This window comes from Mustelus asterias, unplaced genomic scaffold, assembly GCF_964213995.1.
Source record: "Mustelus asterias unplaced genomic scaffold, sMusAst1.hap1.1 HAP1_SCAFFOLD_331, whole genome shotgun sequence".
In the NCBI taxonomy this organism is placed as follows: domain Eukaryota; kingdom Metazoa; phylum Chordata; class Chondrichthyes; order Carcharhiniformes; family Triakidae; genus Mustelus; species Mustelus asterias.
The window spans coordinates 314,763-337,024 of record NW_027590293.1 but is presented as its reverse complement, the minus strand read 5'-3'; the positions used below and the strand labels follow the sequence as shown (position 1 = coordinate 337,024).

General features: G+C 47.4%; 2 protein-coding genes across 2 annotated transcripts in view; one reads left to right on the top strand and one right to left on the bottom strand.

Moving 5' to 3' along the window:
- Positions 1-4,035, top strand: part of LOC144486403 (uncharacterized) — a 151,273-nt gene extending 147,238 nt beyond the window's left edge. The window contains exon 3 of the transcript XR_013496257.1: positions 3,452-4,035. The gene's annotated coding sequence lies outside the window, so the exon portion shown is untranslated. The remainder of the gene's footprint in view (positions 1-3,451) is intronic.
- LOC144486397 (uncharacterized) overlaps positions 1-22,262 on the bottom strand; it is a 100,169-nt gene that overhangs the window by 54,216 nt on the left and 23,691 nt on the right. The window contains exon 3 of the mRNA XM_078204433.1: positions 16,033-17,239. Coding sequence (XP_078060559.1) covers positions 16,033-17,239 — 1,207 coding nt within the window. The remainder of the gene's footprint in view (positions 1-16,032; positions 17,240-22,262) is intronic.

Below are 22,262 nucleotides of genomic sequence, written 5' to 3'. Positions count from 1 at the left end.
GTCTACATTACTGGAGTAAAAATGTGTGGAATATACAGACCGAATTCACTTCATTTCCTTCAGTTGCTGCAAGTCCCCAACTTCCCCCAGAATGAGGAAAGAAATGGAAAGGGGGAAACATTGATTTCCTCCCAGATGTTGAACAGAGGAGGGTGTTTCACTCTGAAGCTCATTGGACAACTTCCGCATTGTGACGTCACAATAGAGCCCTGCCTGAATCAGCCAATAGGAATCACTCTGCTTCGCGGTGACGTCTCCGGGTTCCAGTGCGCAGGCCCGGGCGCGCGGACCCAGGAGCCCCGCCCCCACCCATTGTTCCCCTTCCCCTACACTTCCTTGAACCAAGGTTTCCAGGCAACCGGCTGACGGCTCCGGCAAGAGCGAGAAGCCGCTCAGTGAGCTCTCCCGCCCCCTGGCCCAGGACTACACATGTGCGAGGGAGAGGGGAAGCTGCGCATGTGCGGGGGAGAACCCACCCTCTGATCTTCATGCTGAGGTGTTGACCAATGGGAAGAGTTGGAGGACCGGAAGGACTCTGGTCTTCCAGCCAATCAGAGCGTGGGCTTTGTGTGAATGAAGATTGATCTTCAGACAGACTCAAACTTCCTCCTGTCTCAAACATCTGTAAGTAAAACACTTTCTCTTCAACCCCCTTTCCATTTCTTTTCTCATTCTGGGGGAAATTGGGGACTTGCAGCAACTGAAGAGAAAGGAAGTGAATCCAGGGAGGGTGCAGACTCTGGAAAGGTTGGTCCAGGTTTCTCGCTCTCTCGAACCAGAAAATGATCCATTTCTGCCCACTGTTTGCTGTTAGCCAATCTTCTATCCACGCCAATATGTTATCCCCACAGCATGAACTTTTATTTGCTGCAATAACCTTTCATGTGGCACCTCATCAAATGTCTTCTGGAAATCTAAGTACAGCGCATCCACCGGTTTCCCTTTATCCAATTCCCGATGGGGAATTTTAGAAAATTGAACAACACATCAACTACCTCACTCTGTTAAGACCCGAGAATGAAGCCCAGCAGGACCCGAGGACTCATCAGCCCACAGCTCCAACAGTTTGCTGAGGACCACTTCCCTGGGAATTGTGCTTTTTCAGAGTTCATCCCACACTTCTGTTTTCTGATTTCCAGCTGTTTCTGAGTTTTAACTGTATCCTCTATTGTGAACACTGAGGCAAAATACGTGTTCAATTCATCTCCCAGCTCCTTATTTTTCATTATCAATTCCTGGACTCACTTTCTATTAGACAGTTAAGAAATGAGGTGGAGCAAGTGACTGAAGTGTCAGTCAGGGAGCACTATTGGGAGCACCAATAGTTTCAAAATACTTCTGGAAAAAGATAGGACAGGTCCACAGGTCAAGGCCCTAAACTGGAGCAGGGCCACTTTTGTGGGCATTAGGCAGGATCGAGCAGATATCGATTAGGTGAGTTTGTTTGAAGGGAAAGGAATGACTGGCAAATGGGTGGTTTTAAAAGTGTGATATCAAGAGTCCAGGGGCAGTATATTCCTGTTAAGATGCAGGGAAAGAATGGTAAATTTAAGGATCTCTGGCAGACAAGGGACATTGAGGCTCTGGTCAGGTAAAAGAAGGAAGCAGACATTGGGTTTAGGCAATCGGGGACAAGTGAATCACTCTGACTATAAAAAGTGTAAGAAAATACTGAAGAGGGAAATCAGGAGGACAAAAAGAGGGTATGATATGGATCTGGCTGGTAAGATTAAAGAAAATTCCAAGAGGTTCTATAGCTATATTAAGAGTAAGACGGTGGCTAGAGAGAGAATAGATCCCCTTAAAAATCAGTATGGCCATCTGTGTGTGGAGCTACAGGAGATGGGTGAGATTTTTAATGAATACTTCTCCTCTGTGTTTACTGCGGAGAGCACCCCATGGGTGCTAAAGAAATAAGGGAAACAAGTAGTGATGTCTTGGGCACACGCACGTTACTTGGGAGGAGGTATCTGCAGCCTTATAAAAGCAAATTACTGCGGATGCTGGCGTCTGAAGCCAAGGGAGAAAATGCTGGAAAATCTCAGCAGGTCTAGCAGCATCTGTAAGGAGAGAAAAGAGCTGATGTTTCTTGTCTAAATGACCCTTTGTCAAAGCTCTGAAACATCAGTTCTTTTCTCTCCATGCAGATGCTGCCAGACCTGCTGAGAATGGGGAGAGAGTGTGTGGGATGGAGATTTACAGCTTTTGGGGAATGAGAGAGGAAAGAATGTTCCATAGAAATTGTCTGTTCTGAATTTCTATCCTGTACTGACACTGATGACTTTTGGAAACTCATTTTCAGGATATTGAAAGAGGAATCACAGGCCGAAATCTCAAACGTCACGTCTAGGCGTGACAGAATCGTGTTCCTTGGGACCTCAATATCATCGGACTTTGAATCCAGAAGGAGAAATGATTGTCCAGTCTGTCGATTTGAAAAGATTTGAAATGTCAGTGTGAGTGAAAAAGCATCAACACACTGCCACACTTGAGTGAGAGTGTTCCAATGCACTGACTAAAGAGCTTTAACCAGTTACACAGTCTGAATAAATATCACACCATTCACAGCGGGTAGAGACTGTAATCTTGTCCTGTGTGTGGACGAAGTTTCAACTGATTGTCCACCCAAGAGTGAGGCAAGGAAACCTGCACCATGGAGAAACTATGGAAATGTGGGGACTGTGGGAAGGGATACAGAGCCCCATGTCTGCTGGAAGCTCATCGGCGCAGCCACACTGGGGAGAGGCTGTTCATCTGCTCTCAGTGTGAGAAGGGATTTAATCAGTTCTCCAGCTTACGGACACACCAACGCGTTCACACTGGGGAGAGACCATTCACCTGCTCTCAATGTGGGAAGGGATTCATTCAGTCATCCCACCTGCAGACACACCAGCGAGTTCACACTGGGGAGAGGCCATTCACCTGCTCTCAGTGTGGGAAGGGATTCACTCAGTTATCCAGCCTGCAGACACACCAGCGAGTTCACACTGGGGAGAGGCCGTTCACCTGCTCTCAGTGTGGGAAGGGATTCACTCGGTTACCCGACCTGCGGACACACCAGCGAGTTCACACAGGGGAGAAACCATTCACCTGCTCTCAGTGTGGGAAGGGCTTCACTCGGTCATCCACCCTGCGGACACATCAGCCAGTTCACACTGGGGAGAGGCCATTCACTTGCTCTCAGTGTGGGAAGGGTTTCAGCGTTTCATCCCGGCTGCTGAGACACCAGCGAGTTCACGAGTGATGACAGGGGTTGGATTCTGCTGTTATTGTTTGTGCTCTCAGTTGCATCCAGGATTGCATTTTGTTCATTCTCACAGTTGGTCAATGGGAAGGGTCAGAGGGTTTCTTTGTGCTGGACTGGCCGGTCTCAGCCTCCAGTGGGCTGATGCTCTTTGAACCTTTTTGTGAATACCTGGTTTCAAATGTCACAAGGATCACAGAGTGACAGGGTGTTAGGAAGTTTAGAGATATTTAGTCAGAAGAAAACAGAGGTTGGCAGTGCAAAGGTACATTTCTGAATGGAGGGCTGTGACAAGTGACATTCCTTAGAGATCAGTGCTGGGACTTTTGCTGTTTGTAATATATATAAATGATTTGGAGGAAAATGTAACTGGTTTGATTGGTAAGTTTGTGGACGACACAAAGGTTGGTGGAATTGCGGATAGCGATGGGGACTGGCAGAGGATACAGCAGGATATAGATCAGTTGGAGACTTGGGCAGAGAGATGGCAGATGAAGTTTAATCCGGACAAATGTGAGGTAATGCATTTTGGAAGGTCTAATACAGATGGGAAATATACAGTAAATGGAGAACCCTTCAGAGCATTCATAGGCAGAGGGATCTGGGTGTACAGGTGCACAGGTTATTGAAAGTGGCAATGAGGTGGAGAAGATAATCAAGAAGGCATACGGCATGCTTGCCTTCTTCGGCCGGGGCATTGAGTTTAAAAATTGGTAAGTCATGTTGCAGCTTTATAGAACCTTAGTTAGACCGCACTTGGAATCCAGTGTTCATTTCTGGTCACCACACTACCAGAAGGAAGTGGGGGCTTTGGAGAGGGTACGGAAAATATTTACCAGGATGTTGCCTGGTATCGAGGGCATTAGCTACGAGGAGAGGTTGGAGAAACTTGGTTTGTTCTCACTGGAACGACGGAGGTTGAGGGGGGCGACCTGATAGAAGTCTACAAGATTATGAGGGACATGGACAGAGTGGATAATCAGACGCTTTTTCCCAGGGTGGAAGAGTCAATTACTAGAGGCATAGGTTTAAGGTGCGAGGGGCAAGGTTTAAAGGAGATGTACAAGGCAGGTTTTTTACACAGAGCGTGGTGGGTGCCTGGAACCCGTTGCCGGGGAAGGTAGTGGAAGCAGATACGGCAGTGACTTTTAAGATGTGTCTTGACAAATATATGAATAGCGTAGGAACAGAGGGATATGGTCCCCGGAAAGGTAGGAGGTTTTAGTTCAGACGGGCAGCATGGTTGCTACAGGCTTGGAGGGCCAAAGGGCTTGTTCCTGTGCTGTAATTTTCTTTGTTCTTCATTCTGTTTGGAACATCCCAAATGTCCATCCAATTTCCTTTTTAATTGTTTATTGTCGCTACTTCCTCCACCCTCGTAGGCAGCGAGTTCCAGGTCATCACCATTCACTGCATCAGAATATTCTTCCTCACATCTCCACCGCCCCCCCCCCCGCCCCCCACTCCCCCTCCCTCCCACTCCCCCTCCCTTGCATCTCTGACCCAAAACAAGAAATCTGTGTCCCCCCTCGTCCTTGTCCCATCAGCTAATGGGAACAGCTTTTCTTTGTCCACCTTATCTAAACCTGTCAGAACCTTGTCCACCTCTATCAAATCTCCCCTCAACCTCCTTTGCTCCAAGGAAAACAACGCCAGCCTGACATTGACAATAAAGAACAATCTAACAGAATATGTTAATACCTGAAATCAAATGGGAATGTTTAATTTCTGTTTTAAAGATATTGTGAATATATTGTCCTGGACAATAAAGGAATTTGAATAACTCACCTTGGGTGTGGTTGAATGGAATATATCAATCTGGTATCCATCTACAGTCTAGGGAAAGTCTGGAATGTGTAGCTGGAAGTCCCTTCCTAACAGCACTGTGGGTGTACGTACACCTCAGGCATTGCAGCAGTTCAAGAAGGCACCCTTGGGGTTGGGGTTGACCATGGCCAAGGCAGCTACATACAGCCACATATTCTGTTATAATTGAAGGACTGCAGATTGAATGTGAGGCATTGTGGGACTGGACTATCTTGACCATATTCCTGTGACTGCCCGGAAACTCATGTGTCTATTTTAAAGAACAAAGAACAGTACAGCACAGGAACAGGCCCTTCGGCCCTCCAAGCCTGCACCGATCATGTGTTCCTAACGAGACCATCCGTTTGTATCCCTCTATTCCCAGTCTGTTCATATGGTTATCATTAAAATACGTCCCCTGCATATCTGTATTGAACCTTGCCCCCCCTTACCTTGAACTTGTGACCCCTTGTGTTTGTCATTTCTGACCTGGGAAAAAGCTTCCAACTGTTCACCCTATCTATGCCCTTCATAATTTTATAAACTTCTATTAGGTCGCCCCTCAAACTCCGTCTTTCCAGGCAGAACAACCCTAGTTTACTCAATCTCTCCTCATAGCTAATACCCTCCATACCAGGCAACATCCTGGTAAACCTTTTCTGTACTCTCTCCAAAGCCTCCATGTCCTTCTGGTAGTGTGGCGACCAGAACTGGACGCAGTATTCCAAATGTGGCCGAACCAACGTTCTATACATCTGCACCATCAGACCCCAACTTTTATACTCTATGCCCCGTCCAATAAAAGCAAGCATGCCATATGCCTTCTTCACCACCCTTTCCACCTGTGTTGCCACCTTTAAGGTTCTGTGGACTTGCACATCCAGATCCTTCTGCGTGTCTATACTCCTGATGGTTCTGCCATTTATTGTATAGCTCCCCCCTGCATTAGATCTACCAAAATGCATCACTTCGCATTTATCTGGATTAAGTCCCATCTGCCATTTCTCCGCCCAATTTTCCAGCCTATCTATGTCCTGCTGTATTCTCTGACAATGTTCATCACAATCCACAACTCCAGCAATCATTGTGTCGTCCGCAAACTTACTAATCAGACTTGCTACATCTTCTTCCAAATCATTTATATATATCACAAACAGCAGAGGTCCCAATACAGAGCCCTGCGGAACACCACTAGTCACAGACCTCCAATCAGAAAAAGACCCCTCCGCTGCTACCCTCTGTCTTCTATGGCCAAACCAGTTCTGTACCCATCTAGCGAGCTCACCTTTGATCCCGTGAGATTTAACCTTTTGCACCAGCCTGCCATGAGGGACCTTGTCAAATGCTTTACTAAAATCCATGTCGACAACATCCACGGCCCTTCCCTCGTCAGTCATTTTTGTCACCGCCTCAAAAAACTCAACCAAATTTGTGAGGCATGACCTCCCTCGCACAAAACCATGTTGTCTATTGCTAATGAGATTATTCAGTTCTAAATGTGTACAGATCCTATCTCGAAGAATCTTCTCCAACAATTTCCCTACCACGGACGTCAAGCTCACTGGCCTATGATTACCCGGGTTATCCTTGCTACCCTTCTTAAATAACGGGACCACATTTGCTATTCTCCAATCCTCTGGGACCTCACCTGTGTCCAATGAAGAAACAAAGATTTCTGTTAGAGGCCCAGCAATTTCATCTCTTGTCTCTCTCAGGAACTGGAAGTCCCTTCCAACAGCACTGTAAGTACACCTCAGGCATTGCAGCAGTTCAAGAAGGCACCCTTGGGGTTGACCATGGCCAAGGCAGCTACATACAGCCACATATTGTGTTATAATTGAAGGACTGCAGATTGAATGTGAGGCATTGTGGGACTGGACTATCTTGACCATATTCCTGTGACTGCCCGGAAACTCATGTGTCTATTTTAGTTTATAATTGAGGATTTCTGGGAATAAGTTAAATGCGGAAATATTAAGCATAGCCTGGAGGAATTTGGAATAACTGAGAATTTTATCCCCAGATAAAGAACAAAGATTTTGCCGGTGTTTGGGTGTAACGTGTTTGGGATTTTAAATCAACAAAGATGTTGCCTCTCCCTTGGACATGCGCAGTCCCGGGCCGCCCTCCGCGCAACGGGTAGAGCGTTTTCTGCAGCGCGATGGAGTGTGGGAGGTGCAGCCGCCATTACGCATCCGGACCGCAGTCTCCAAAACCCTGGGACTGGAATGGAAAGTGGGGCGCAGTGACCCCGCCCTTTTACAAAGTACACATGGGGTATCACTGGATTGGATTGGAACGTCACCTTATCGCAAAACAGGTTGTTAACTTTAGGTGGAATGATTTAGAGAACTGGGTGACATATTGGGGAGGGCAATCGGTGAGTATGAGACTGAAGTCGAGAGTCAGCACCTTCAGGGGAGGAAAATTGGAGAAAAGGCAAGAGTAGCATAGTAGGATGACTTAATGTTACAATCAATAGGTCTGTGTGGATTTCCCCCGGGGCTCCGCTTTCCTCCCACAGTCTGAAAGACATGCTGGTTAGGGTGCATTGACCCCAACAGGCGCTGGAATGTGGCGACTCGGGGAATTTCACAGTAACTTCATTGCAGTCTTAATGTAAACCTTGCTTTTGACTAATAAATAAATGTTACTTTAGGAAGGAGGGAGTGTGTGGGGACAGAGATTTATAATTTGAGATGAAGAAGGATTTTCTGTGAGAACTAGATTTATCAGTTCCGGATTTCTATCCTGTAATCACAGTGATGACTTGATGATATCAACCCTATCACACCCATTAAAGTCCCTATCAGGTCAGTCTTCAGCCTTCTCTTTCCTGGAGAAATTATCCCCAGCCTGTTCAATCAATCCTGTGACTTAAACACACACAGCTCTGCTAACATCCTTGTGAATCTTTTTTGAACTTTAATAGAGCTCTTCTGTCAGTTTTAAAGGGATATACTATTAATATTTAAACTTAATTTGATTTGGTTACAACAGCATGGTAACTCAGTTCCATATTGACGCTCTAAATGCTTTAATTTGAAAGGGACTTAACCATCAAGAAAAGCCTCTGAAATAGCAAATGAGTTGAAATGTATTTTTTAAAAAGGTACAATGATGAAGGAGTACAAAATAAAGGGAAAGACTCTTCGCACGGTAGAGGATCAGAAGGACCTTGGGGTCCGGGTCCAGAGGATTCTAAAATCGGCCCCGCAGGTGGAGGAGGTGGTTAAGAAGATGTATGGTGTGCTCGCCTTTATCAATCAAGGGATTGAGTTTAGGAGTCCGGGGATAATGATGCAGCTATATAAGACCCTCGTCAGACCCCAATTGGAGTACTGTGCTCAGTTCTGGTCGCCTCACTATAGGAAGGATGTGGAAAAGATTGAAAGGGTGCAGAGGAGATTTACAAGGATGTTGCCTGGATTGAGTGGCATGCCTTATGAGGATAGGCTGAGGGAGCTCGGTCTTTTCTCCTTGGAGAGACGAAGGATGAGAGGAGACCTAATAGAGGTGTATAAGATGTTGAGAGGCATAGATCGGGTGGACTCTCAGAGGTTTTTTCCCAGGGTGGAAATGTCTGCTACGAGAGGACACAGGTTTAAGGTGCTGGGGGGTAGGTACAGGGGAGATGTTAGGGGTAAGTTTTTCACACAGAGGGTGGTGGGCGAGTGGAATCGGCTGCCGTCAGTGGTGGTGGAGGCGAACTCAATAGAGTCTTTTAAGAGACTCCTGGATGAGTACATGGAGCTTAATAGATGGAGGGTTATAGGTAGGTCCAGAAGGTAGGGATGTGTTCGGCACAACTTGTGGGCCGAAGGGCCTGTTTGTGCTGTAGTTTTTCTATGTTTCTATGAAGTACACAAGCGACTTTTATCACTTCAAATGGGTGGCCACCCCTGTAGAAATATGAATTTTCCTCAGGTTCCTGATCCAAAGGCGATTTCCCAAAATCCTGCCCCAGGGGCATTCAGTACCTCCACAACCAGAGTCCAACCTGCAAAGCCCAAGTTCACTCATTCTAACACAGCTCTCAGCTGCAATACAGATATCAATGCTGTACTGTTAGTCAGAATACAAAACATTGGTCTAAAATTCCTATCTTGCCTATATAGGTTTATTATTAAAACTTCACCCAAGGTTTGTCTGTAATCTAGAAACTGTTTGTTCCTCAAACAAGTAAACAACCTTGCTGATATTAGAACCTTGATGTAGAACATTTGACAAACATGTGATTTTACTCTAATGCAGGGGTGTTACATCTATCACCCCTTTTACTAAATCATAAGAACATAAGAACATAAGAAATAGGAGGAGGAGTAGGCCATCTAGCCCCTCGAGCCTGCCCCGCCATTCAATAAGATCATGGCTGATCTGAAGTGGATCAGTTCCACTTACCTGCCTGATCCCCATAACCCCTAATTCCCTTACCGATCAGGAATCCATCTATCCGTGATTTAAACATATTCAACAAGGTAGCCTCCACCACTTCAATGGGCAGAGAATTCCAGAGATTCACCACCCTCTGAGAGAAGAAGTTCCTCCTCAACTCTGTCCTAAACCGACCCCCTTTATTTTGAGGCTGTGCCCTCTAGTTCCAGTTTCCTTTCTAAGTGGAAAGAATCTCTCCACCTCTACCCTATCCAGCCCCTTCATTATCTTATAGGTCTCTATAAGATCCCCCCTCAGCCTTCTAAATTCCAACGAGTACAAACCCAATCTGCTCGGTCTCTCCTGATAATCAACACCCCTCATCTCCGGTATCAACCTGGTGAACCTTCTCTGCACTCCCTCCAAGGCCAAAATATCCTTCCACAAATAAGGGGACCAATACTGCACACAGTATTCCAGCTGCGGCCTCACCAATGCCCTGTACAGATGCAGCAAGACATCTCTGTTTTTATATTCTATCCCCCTTGCGATATAGGCCAACATCCCATTTGCCTTCTTGATCACCTGTTGCACCTGCAGATTGGGTTTTTGCGTCTCATTCACAAGGACCCCCAGGTCCCTCTGCACAGCAGCATGTTGTAATTTCTTTCCATTTAGATAATAATCCAATTTGCTATTATTTCTTCCAAAGTGAATAAGCTCGCATTTGTTAACGTTATACTCCATCTGCCAGATCCTCGCCCACTCACTCAGCCTGTCCAAATCTCTCTGCAGACCTTCTACGCCCTCCACACGATTCACTTTTCCACTTATCTTTGTGTCGTCTGCAAACTTTGTTACCCTCCACTCACTCTGTTACCCTAATTCACTCTGACATTTCCCCCCTTTTGTTCATTGGCCTTGTCCAAGGTAGCCAACTTCCTTTCCCTTTACAATCTTCTTCTCATAACTAATTTTTAGATATAATTGAAGCGGTATAATTGGATATAAAAGCAGTCATAACACATAATTCCTATACAAATTGCATAGACTTAAAAAAATTCTCAAGCTGTCCCTTCACCTGTATCCATCTTGTAATTAATTCTGATTATGTATTATTTCTCCCTCCCCTTCATTTGACCTAATCAAAAATTCCATTTAATTTGTTCTTACAGTCAGTTTCAGTATGGAGTATGTGTCAGTGCCTTTATCATTTCAAAGTGATTTCTTACTCTTCAGACCATATTAACCATTTCATGTCATTTAGTCAAGTAGCTGAGAAAGTCCCATTTAATCATAGAATCATGACAACGCAGAAGGTGGCCCATCGAGTCTGCACAGACCACAATCCCATCCAGGCCATATCCCCATAACCCCACTTATTTACTCTGCTAGTCCAGCTGGCAATAAGGCACAATTTACTATGGCCAATCAACCTAACCCGCACATCTTTGGATGAAGGCAAGAAACCGGAGCACCTAAAGGAAACCCACGCAGACACAAGGAGAATGTGCAAACTCTATACAGGCAGTCATCCGAGGCTGGAATTGAATCCGGGGCCTTGGCGCTGTAAGGGAGTAGTGCTAACCACTGTGACACCGGACTGCCCTTCATTTTTCAGTGCAGCTGCACCGTGTACTCTCGGATGTTAGTTAATTCCCAATTTACAAACCACTTCTGCAATCTCACATCGGTGTTCCAATCCCTTCTTTAATTCTCTGTTGGAATCTCACCTTCATAAGCCATCTTCACTCATTTCCCTCCCTGTTAAATGTTGTCACTCATTTTCTTTTAAACCAGAGTGTGTTCTTTTGTCCTGCTTGTTGGCATCTCTCTGCCCTCTCCCACAAATCATTGTTTTGCATTTGTGGAAGGTCCATCAGGTCTTTTGGGATTGTGCTGTGTATTTTACCAAATAGTTTCATCATCCTGGATGCCACTGTCTTACAAAGGATGCACCATTCAATAATTCTGCCAGAATCTTCAGAAGAAAATCCAAAGTCAGGTGTATGTCTTTGCCTGTTTCCTCCTGTACAATCCCAATGTCTCAGATGGAGGCCAGATTATCAAATTCAGTTCTCTCAAATAATTCATAGACAAGAAACAAGTATCTCCAAGAGAAAACTGTCACCTCATTCATCTCATCTCGACTTCCCTTTCACTCAAATCTTCATAAACACCCAAATGTCTGGATTCCTTTAAACTACACTTTCAGGAGTTCTCGAGAATCTTTAGAGTTAAATAAATCATTAAATATTCTCATAATATCTTTTAACAGAAACCAAACATTTCTGTTTGATTCCAGGCATTATCAACTTTGTTCTTTCCCTTAAACACCAGGTAATTTCCTTTTTAAATGCTTGAAATAGCAACTCATGTCAGATATTTATCAATTCCAATCTCAAAAGCAGGCTTGTTGGCTTTCTGAGAAGTAAAGTCTTTTATTCTCTGCTTTAATTCTCAAAACTGTTGACTTCACTCAGAGCTGGAAAACATCATCACCTGTTTAAAAAACACAAACAATCCATCTGGCTCTGGCCAAGATCCCAGTGAGTTAATATGTCCAATCACAGGTTACATTAAAAAACAAAGGCTGTGTGGAGATTTATAAAAATCAGCTGTCTGCTGAAACATAAGAACATAAGAAATAGGAGCAGGAGTAGGCCATCTAGCCCCTCGAGCCTGCCCCGCCATTCAATAAGATCATGGCTGATCTGACGTGGATCAGTACCACTTACCCGCCTGATCCCCATAACCCTTAATTCCCTTCCCGATCAGGAATCCATCCATCCGCGCTTTAAACATATTCAGCGAGGTAGCCTCCACCACCTCAGTGGGCAGAGAATTCCAGAGATTCACCACCCTCTGGGAGAAGAAGTTCCTCCTCAACTCTGTCTTAAACCGACCCCCCTTTATTTTGAGGCTGTGTCCTCTAGTTTTAACTTCCTTACTAAGTGGAAAGAATCTCTCCGCCTCCACCCTATCCAGCCCCCGCATTATCTTATAAGTCTCCATAAGATCCCCCCTCATCCTTCTAAACTCCAACGAGTACAAACCCAATCTCCTCAGCCTCTCCTCATAATCCAAACCCCTCATCTCCGGTATCAACCTGGTGAACCTTCTCTGCACTCCCTCCAATGCCAATATATCCTTCCTCATATAAGGGGACCAATACTGCACACAGTATTCCAGCTGCGGCCTCACCAATGCCCTGTACAGGTGCATCAAGACATCCCTGCTTTTATATTCTATCCCCCTCGCGATATAGGCCAACATCCCATTTGCCTTCTTGATCACCTGTTGTACCTGCAGACTGGGCTTTTGCGTCTCATGCACAAGGACCCCCAGGTCCCTTTGCACGGTAGCATGTTTTAATTTGTTTCCATTGAGATAGTAATCCCATTTGTTATTATTTCCTCCAAAGTGTATAACCTCGCATTTATCAACGTTATACTCCATTTGCCATATCCTCGCCCACTCACTCAGCCTGTCCAAATCTCTCTGCAGATCTTCTCCGTCCTCCACACGATTCACTTTTCCACTTATCTTTGTGTCGTCTGCAAACTTCGTTACCCTACACTCCGTCCCCTCCTCCAGATCATCTATATAAATGGTAAACAGTTGCGGCCCGAGTACCGATCCCTGCGGCACGCCACTAGTTACCTTCCTCCAACCGGAAAAACACCCATTTATTCCGACTCTTTGCTTCCTGTCGGATAGCCAGTCCCCAATCCACTTTAACACACTACCCCCAACTCCGTGTGCCCTAATCTTCTTCAGCAGCCTTTTATGGGGCACCTTATCAAACGCCTTTTGGAAATCCAAAAACACCGCATCCACCGGTTCTCCTCCATCAACCGCCCTAGTCACATACCTTATAGGGTTCAAATGTTCCTTTCCACTGTCTGCTGAGCCATCCCTCATCAGTAAAAAATGAATAATTCTATTCATTCTAGTGTCTGGGAAGCGTTTACTTTTATAACTCATACTGATAAAAACTGTGCTCTGTGGCTTCACTGTTCTGAAAGAATGTGGCCTGTCTCACTCAGCTTTTATCCCATTATGCTTTAGGGCAGTCTGCAGTTTGGCCAAGGTATACATTTCAGTACAAAAAGTACATATTTAAATCTGAAATACATGTTTAAATTCTCTACCAGTGGTTATATGTGTCTCTATGCAGACAGTACCTTTGTATAATATAAATAAGGCACATTGTGGTCCTTATTCTACATTAGTCTAAGTCAGTCCACCCTGTTTCAATAGCCTTTATTAGTTTTTAATCTCAAGGTATTCTGAACCCCTCTAACAAAATAACTTTAAAAAATTTAAAGTTTATAATTAGTCTCAAGTAAGCTTACATTAACACTGCAATGAAGTTACTGTAAAAAATCCCCTCTCTAACAACAAAAGAAACTTGATTTTAAACTTCATCTATGAATTTTTTTGTTATATTCTCAACCTATTTTCATTTGATCAGTTTTTGTTAGGGATGGGTAATTTCTGTTCTTTATAAACTGGTTCACTCATTTTGTTAATTCTACATGGGCTCGGAGAATCAGAACCCAGACTTTATCATCCTTATCCTTTTTCTTCTTTTGCCACCACTTTCTCTCTGTTTTGCGGGAGGAGCGTGGGGATTCCAATCAGTCCAAATCATTTATTATAAAAGTAAAACAAAAACAGAAAATGCTGGAAAATTCCAGCAGATCTGACAGCATCTGTAGGGAGAGAATAGAGCCAACGTTTCAAGTCTGGATGACCCTTCATGAGAGCTCCTATGAAGTGTCATCCAGACTCAAAATGTTGGCTCGATTCTCAAATCATTTTATCAATAAGTTTCTTGTTCTTAGTTTCCAAAAACAGGTAAGAAATCTGTCCAGTCCCCACTCGAGCTCTGAATTTTTCACTGGTCATGCTTGGGTCAGATTATAACCATTAGAATCCACTCTTCGAGGTCCACTTTTCAGTCCAGTGCTACTTGGAGTATACCGTCACTTCACCGACTACCGGGTCACAAGACCTTCACAGTTCTTATCACAAATTTATGATAAAATAATATAAACATGCCTGAAAACGCTTCACTTCTTAGTCAGCTTCCTACCCCCGTTTGTTGATCAGTCAGACCCCTTTTTCACAGATTCCAGGATCTCAGCTGCTGAACACCAGCCGGTCCTGCAATAATCTCATAGAATCTCTACAGTGCAGAAGGAGGCCATTCGGCCCATCAAGTCTGCACCAACCACAATCCCACCAACCCTATCCCCATAACCCCATGCATTTACCCTCGCAAGACCCCCTGACACAAAGGGGCAATTTATCATGGCCAATCCACCTAACCCGTACTTCTTTGGACTGTGGAAGAAAACCGGAGCACCTGGAGGAAACCTACACAGACACGCGGAGAATGTGCAAACTCTACACAGACAGTGACCCAAGCTGGGAATAAAACCCGGGTTCCTGGCGCTGTGAGGCAGCAGTGCTAACCACTGTACCACCGTGCCGCCCCAGTTTCATTTTAGCTCATTCTGAGTAAATATTCTCACCAGGTCCTCTGTAGGAGCCCTGCTGAGCAGCTTTAATGGTCCGTGATTGCAGAAACTGAGCAGTCACAGGAATGTGGTCAAGATAGTCCAGTCCCATAATGCCTCACATTCAATCTGCAGTCCTTCAATTATAACAGAATATGTGGCTGTATGTAGCTGCCTCGGCCATGGTCAACCCCAACACTGCCTTCCTGAACTGCAACAATGCCTGAGGTGTAAGTACACCCACAGTGCTGTTAGGGAGGGATTTCCAGCTACACATTCCAGACTTTCACGAGACTGTAGGTGGATACCAGATTGATATATTCCATTCAACCACACCCAAGGTGAGTTATTCCAATTCCTTTATTGTCCAGGACAATATATTCAAAATATATTTAAAACAGAAATTAAACATTCCCATTTGATTTCAGGTATTAACATATTCTGTTAGTTTGTTCTTTATTGTCAATGTCAGGCTGGGGTTGTTTTCCTTGGAGCAAAGGAGGTTGAGGGGAGATTTGATAGAGGTGGACAAGATTCTGACAGGTTTAGATAAGGTGGACAAAGAAAAGCTGTTCCGATTCGCTGAAGGGACAAGGACGAAGGGGTCACAGATTTATGGTTTTGGGTCAGAGATGCAGGGGGAGATGTGAGGAAGAATATTTTGATGCAGCGAATGGTAATGAGCTGGAACTCGCTGCCTACGAGGGAGGAGGAAGTGGAGACAATAAACAATTACAAAGGAAATTGGATGGGCATTTGAGGGGGTTTCAAACAAAAATAGTGACTCTTAACTTCCCAACATCCTGTCACTCTGTGATCCGTGTGAAATTTGAAACCGGGTATTCGCAACAAGACTCAAAGAGCATCAGCCCACTGGAGGCAAAGTCATGAGACCGGCCAGTCCAGCAGAAAGAAACCCTCCGACCCTCCCCATTGACCAACTGTGAGAATGAACAAAATGCAGTCCTGGATGTAATTGAGAGCAGAAACAATAACAGCAGAATCCTGCCACTGTAATCACTCGTGAACTTGTTGGTGTCTCAGCAGGTGGGATGAAAGACTGAATCTTTTCTCACACACAGAGCAGCTGAATGGTCTCTCCCAAGTGTGAACTCGCTGGTGTATCCGCAGGTGGGAGGACCGAGTGAATCCCTTCCCACATTGAGAGCAGGTGAACGGCCTCTCCCCAGTGTGAACTCGCTGGTGTCTCAGCAGCCTGGATGAATCACAGAATCCCTTCCCACACTGACAGCAGGTGAATGGCCTCTCTCCAGTGTGAACTCGCTGGTGTATCCGCAGGCTGGATAATCGAGTAAATCCCTTCCCACACTGAGGGCAGGTGAATGGTCTCTCCCCAGTGTGAACTCGCTGGTGTGTCAGCAGGCTGGATGACTGAGTGAATCCCTTCCCACACTGAGAGCAGGTGAATGGCCTCTCCCCAGTGTGAACTCGCTGATGTATCTGCAGCTGGGATGACTGAGTGAATCCCTCCCCACATTGAGAGCAGGTGAATGGTCTCTCCCCAGTGTGAACTCGCTGGTGTATCTGCAGGTGGGATGACTGAGTGAATCCCTTCCCACACTGAGAGCAGGTGAATGGCCTCTCCCCAGTGTGAACTCGCTGGTGTCTCCGCAGGTGGGATAACAGAGTGAATCCCTTCCCACACTGAGAGCAGGTGAATGGCCTCTCTCCAGTGTGAACACGCTGGTGTGCCCGCAGGTTGAATGACTGAGTGAAACCCTTCCCACACTGAGGACAGGTGAATGGCCTCTCCCCAGTGTGAACTCGCTGGTGTGTCCGCAGGTTGGATAATCGGGTAAATCCCTTCCCACACTGAGAGCAGGTGAACGGTCTCTCCCCAGTGTGAACTCGCTGGTGTGCCTGCAGGCTGGATGACTGAGTGAATCCCCTCCCACACTGAGAGCAGGTGAACGGCCTCTCCCCAGTGTGAACTCGCTGATGTATCTGCAGCTGGGATGACTGAGTGAATCTTTCCCCACATTGAGAGCAGGTGAATGGCCTCTCCCCAGTGTGAACTCGCTGGTGTATCTGTAGGTGGGATGACTGAGTGAATCCCTTCCCACACTGAGAGCAGGTGAATGGCCTCTCCCCAGTGTGAACTCGCTGGTGTCTCCGCAGGTGGGATGAGTGAGTGAATCCCTTCCCACACTGAGAGCAGGTGAACGGTCTCTCCCCAGTGTGAACTCGCTGGTGTGACTGCAAGTTGAATGACCGAGTGAATCCCTTCCCACACTGAGAGCAGGTGAATGGCCTCTCCCCAATGTGGCTGCGCCGATGAGCTTCCAGCAGAGATGGGGCTCTGTATCTCTTACCACAGTCCCCACATTTCGACGGTTTCTCCATGATGCAGGTGTCCTTGCTGCTCTCTTGGGTGGACAATCAGTTGAAGCCTCACACAGAACACGGGTACAGTCTCTCCCCGCTGTGAATGGTGTGATATTTATTCAGGCTGTGTAACTGGTTAAAGCTCTTTAGTCAGTGCACTGGAACACTCTCATTCGAGTGTGGCAGTGTGTTGGTGCTTTTCCAGTCACACTGATGTTTGAAATCTTTTCAAATCAACAGACTGGACAACCATTTCTCCTTCTAGATTCAAAGTCCGATGATATTCAGCTCCCAAGGAATATGACTCTGTCAGATCGAGACGTGACGTTTGAGATTTCGGCCTGTGATTCCTCTTTCAATATCCTATAAAACGAGTTTACAAAAGTCATCAGTGTCAGTACAGGATAGAAATTCAGAACAGACAATTCTAGTTTCTATGGAACATTCTTTCCTCTCTCATTCCCCAAAAAGCTGTGAATCTCCATCCCACACACTCTCCCTCCATTCTCACTCTGCTGTATCTAATATTCACCCTCCCAATTCTCCTGAAGGTGCTGATTGAGGCTGATTGACAGATCCATGCTCACTGCTTCCTGTCCTGGACACAGAGACCATAACAAATAGGAGCTGCAGTCGGCCATTTGGCTCATCGAGTCTTTTAAACTATTCAATGAGATAATTCGTTCATCTACCTCAGCATCATTCTCCCCACACTCAACCCATATCCCTTGATATCCTCAATATCTAGAAACCAATCAATCTCTCTCTTGAAAATAGTTGATGACTGAGGCTTCACTGTCCTCAGGGGTTGAGAATTCCAAATCTTCACCACATCTTTGAGTGAAGAAATCTCCCCACATCTTAGCTTTTGCTCCATCTTCTTGTCTGTTCCCCATAACCCTTGACACCCTTGTCAGTCAAAGATCTGTCTTACTGGAATATATTCAATGATCCTCAGCCTCCACTGGTCCCTGTGGAAGAGAAATCCAAAACCTCACAACCCTCTGAGGGAAGAGATGTCTGGAAATATATAACGTAGCTACAGTTCCATATTACAAGATATTCAGATCCCAAGGAATATGACTCTGTCTAGATGTGACAGTTGAGATTTTTGCCTGTGATTCCTCGTTCAATATCCTGTGAAATGAGTTTGTAAAAGTCATCACAGTCAGTATAGGATAGAAATTCAGAGCAGACAATTCTAGTTTCTATGGAACGTTATTTCCTATTTCATTCCCAAAAAGTTGTAAATCTCCATCCATATCTATGGATTCTATTAAAAAATGAAAGTGGATGGACACTTGAAGGAAATAAACTTTCAGGAGAATGGGGATATAGAGTGGGAATGGGACTGGAATGTTATACAGAGAGTCAGCATGGACTCGAGTTACCGAATGGATTCCTTCTGTGCTGTAATGACTTTATGACTGGAAATGTATAACATCGCTGCAGCATTATATTATAATGCAAGAAATAATAATTAATGCATTTTATTACAGAAACATAAATAATGTATCTAATCTGGGTATCATATAACACTAGACGTATCTCTGTTCTATATTAACATACTGTCCCCTTAAATGTCAGCCATCTCCTGGGGAAAGCTGCCCTTTTATGTGAACATTAGGAAAAAGACCATCCTTTTAGACAGACAAATAAATGTGTCACGCTGAGGGAGCAAAGGATGTTTACCAGGCTGATTCAGGGAATCACAGGACTGATGCATGAGGAGAGATTGACTAGGTTAGAATTGTTTTCATTGGAGTTCAGATGAATGAGGGGGGAGTCTCAAAGAGACTTATAAAATTCTAAGGGTCGAAACAGGATAGATGCAGGGAGGATGTTCCCGATGGAGTCCAGAACTGGGGGTCACAGTCTGAGGATTCAGGGTAGACCATTTAGGACGGATTTGAGGAGACATTTCTTCACCCAAAGAGTGGTGAGTCTGTGGAATTTATTACCACAGGAAGTAGTTGATGCCAAAACATTGAATGTATTCAAGAGGCGGCTGGATAAAGCACTTGGGGCGAATGGGATCAAAGGTTATGGGGAAAAAGCAGGATTAGGCTATTGAGTTGGGTGATCAGCCATGATTGTAATGAATGGCGGAGCAGGCTCGAAGGGCCAAATGGCCTCCTCCTGCTCCTATCTTCTATGTTTCTATATCAATGTCTTTAAGAGAGAGAGAGAGAGACCTGGGCCAACCTTTCCAGAGTCTGCAACCTCCCTGGATTCACTTCCTTTCCCTTCAGTTGCTGCAAGTCCCCAATTTCCCCCAGAATGAGAAAAGAAATGGAAAGGGGGAGAAAAGAAAGTGTTTTACTCACAGATGTTGGCCTCTTTAAAGGAATGCAGTGCCAATTTGCAGATAGCACAGAAAGCCAGCAAAGGGGCCCTGCCGAAACCCGGGATTGAACCAGGGACCTTTAGATCTTCAGTCTCACACTCTGAATTGCTTGCACTTAATTGAAACAGGAGGAAGTTTGAATCTGCCTGAAGCTCAATCTTCAATCACACAAAGCCCGCGCTCTGATTGGCTGGAGGACCAGAATCCTTCCGGTCCTCCAACTCTTCCCATTGGCCAGAGCTGGTGAGGGGCAGTGAATCAAAAGTGCGCATGTGTAGGTTTTTAGGAGGAATGCGCATGTGCGGGTGTGGGGCGGGGCCCGGGACACAGCTGGCGCACTGACCATTGTCTGTCCGGGTCGTCCAACCTTTTCCAATGGACAACAGCTCAGCGCGGCTGGAGGGCAAAGTCCCGCCCACCCCCACGAGGGGCTCCGCCCCTCATTGTCTGTCTGCAGGGGATTGACCAATGGGAACTCTGGAGGACCGGAAGGACTCTGGTTCAGCTGCTCATTCCTGCCCAGCAAAACTGCTGCTGCTTCTCTCTCTCTGAACGAGAATTGAGCTTCAGACGGCCTGAAACGTGCCTCCTCTGGGGCAGCGCCTGCACTTTGTTTCCGGGGTGGGGTGAGTTCAAGTTCGCCCGAGTAGCGGGGGGCCCCGGGTCGGAGCCGGGCGGAAACTGTGGGTTTGTTTTCTTTTCTTTTTTTGTGAGTACCTTTATTTTTTTTTTCTCGTTTTTGCTCACGGAGACGCCCGGTTTTTGTTTTTGTTTTGTTGGGTTTGTTTGTTTTTCGCTCCCTGCGGGGAGGAAGGAGGGAGGTGAGCTGCTGCCTGCCTTGCCCGGCCTGCCTGTTGCCTGCCTGCCTGCCGTCTGGCCTGCTTACCTGCCTGCCTGCCGTCTGGCCTGCTTACCTGCCTGCCTGCCGTCTGGCCTGCTGACCTGCCTGCCTGCCGTCTGGCCTGCTTACCTGCCTGCCTGCCGTCTGGCCTGCTTACCTGCCTGCCTGCCGTCTGGCCTGCTTTCCTGCTTTCCTGCCTGCCGTCTGGCCTGCTTACCTGCCTGCCTGCCGTCTGGCCTGCTTACCTGCCTGCCTGCCGTCTGGCCTGCTTACCTGCCTGCCTGCCGTCTGGCCTGCTTACCTACCTGCCTGCCGTCTGGACTGCCTGCCTGCCTGCCGTCTGGGCTGCCTGCCGTCTGGACTGCCTGCCTGCCTGCTTGCTGTCTGGCCTGCCTGCCGTCTGGACTGCCTGACTGCCTGCTTGCCTGCCATCCGGCCTCTGGAGGGTGCGCTCTCCCCGGGGGGAGGGAGGAAGAGAGGACAGGGAGTGACTGGAGGAGAGGGGGGGGGGGCGAAGGCGTTTGGACTGTCTCTTCTCCATCTGCAGTGGGGGGGGTGAAGACCTTTTCCTAATTCCCCTACCCACTGCTGCTGCCCCCGGGACCGGCACCCCCTCCCCTTTTCCCTCCTGACTGGGGCACCGGCCTTGTTCCTCGTCTCCCTCCTACTGCTCCGACCTCCTCTCTCCCCTCTCACTCCGGGGAGAGAGCACCTACACCCCTACCCACCTACCCCACCCTCCCTTATTTTTCCCTCCACATATACGCCCTGCCGTACGTCTGGGCAGTCTCGGGGTGGGTGTAGCACTCCCTTGATACGATGGCGACATCACCAGCATCGCCGGTGGAAGGGCCTTCTCGGCCCACCTATGCGGGCGTGGCGGCTGCCAGAGCCCCCGCCGCTCCCAAGGCCCTGCCGCCATTCTCCCTAATCACGCGGCAGCTCGGGGTGAAGTGCTACGCCCACCCCGACATGTCTATCGAGGCCTGCGTTAAGGCAATGGCTGGGGTTGTCGGCCCCTCAGCCATTGTCGCGGCCTCAAAGATGTACGGCCGGGCCGTATTCTTCCTGAAGGCCGAGCGGGCGGTTCGCCTCGCCCTGGAAAAGGGGCTCACGGTGGGCGGGACGTTCCTGGCGGTGGACCCTTTGGAGGCCACCGCCCACAAGATAGTAATATCGAACGTCCCGCCCTTCCTACCGAGTGAGCTCCTCCTCCCCCACCTCCATCTACTGGGGGAGGTCAGGTCCGGGGTGCAGCCGACCCCGCTCGGCCTTCGGGACCCCTCCCTCCGCCACATATAATCCTTCCGGCGCCAGGTTTTTGTCCGCCTGGCCCGGGAGGAGGAACTGGAGGGAGGTTTCAATGTCCCCCACGAGGGGACCACTTACCGGGTCTTTTGGTCCGCGGACGGTGTGCGGTGCCATGCCTGTAAGGAGGCGGGGCACGTGCGGAAAAACTGCCCCGTCTCCAAGGCCGCCGACCACCAACCCAAGGCGGCCGCAGCTGGCACCGCAGCCCCCTCTCCCCCCAAGCGAGTACCATCTGCCCCCCCGCGAGGGGAGGCCACGCCGGCAGCAGCTGCCACCTCAGCTGCCGGCGGGGAGGGAGCGGAGACCCCGCGCGGCCAAAAGGCCCAGAAGGGACCCGTGAAAAAGAAGGGGGGTACCGGAACCCCGGCCCCCAGGGAAAACACCCCCACCACCCCGGCAGCCGGCTCGGGGACCGCCTCAGTCTCCACCTGCGCCCCCCCCCCCCCCACCACCATCTGCCGGGCC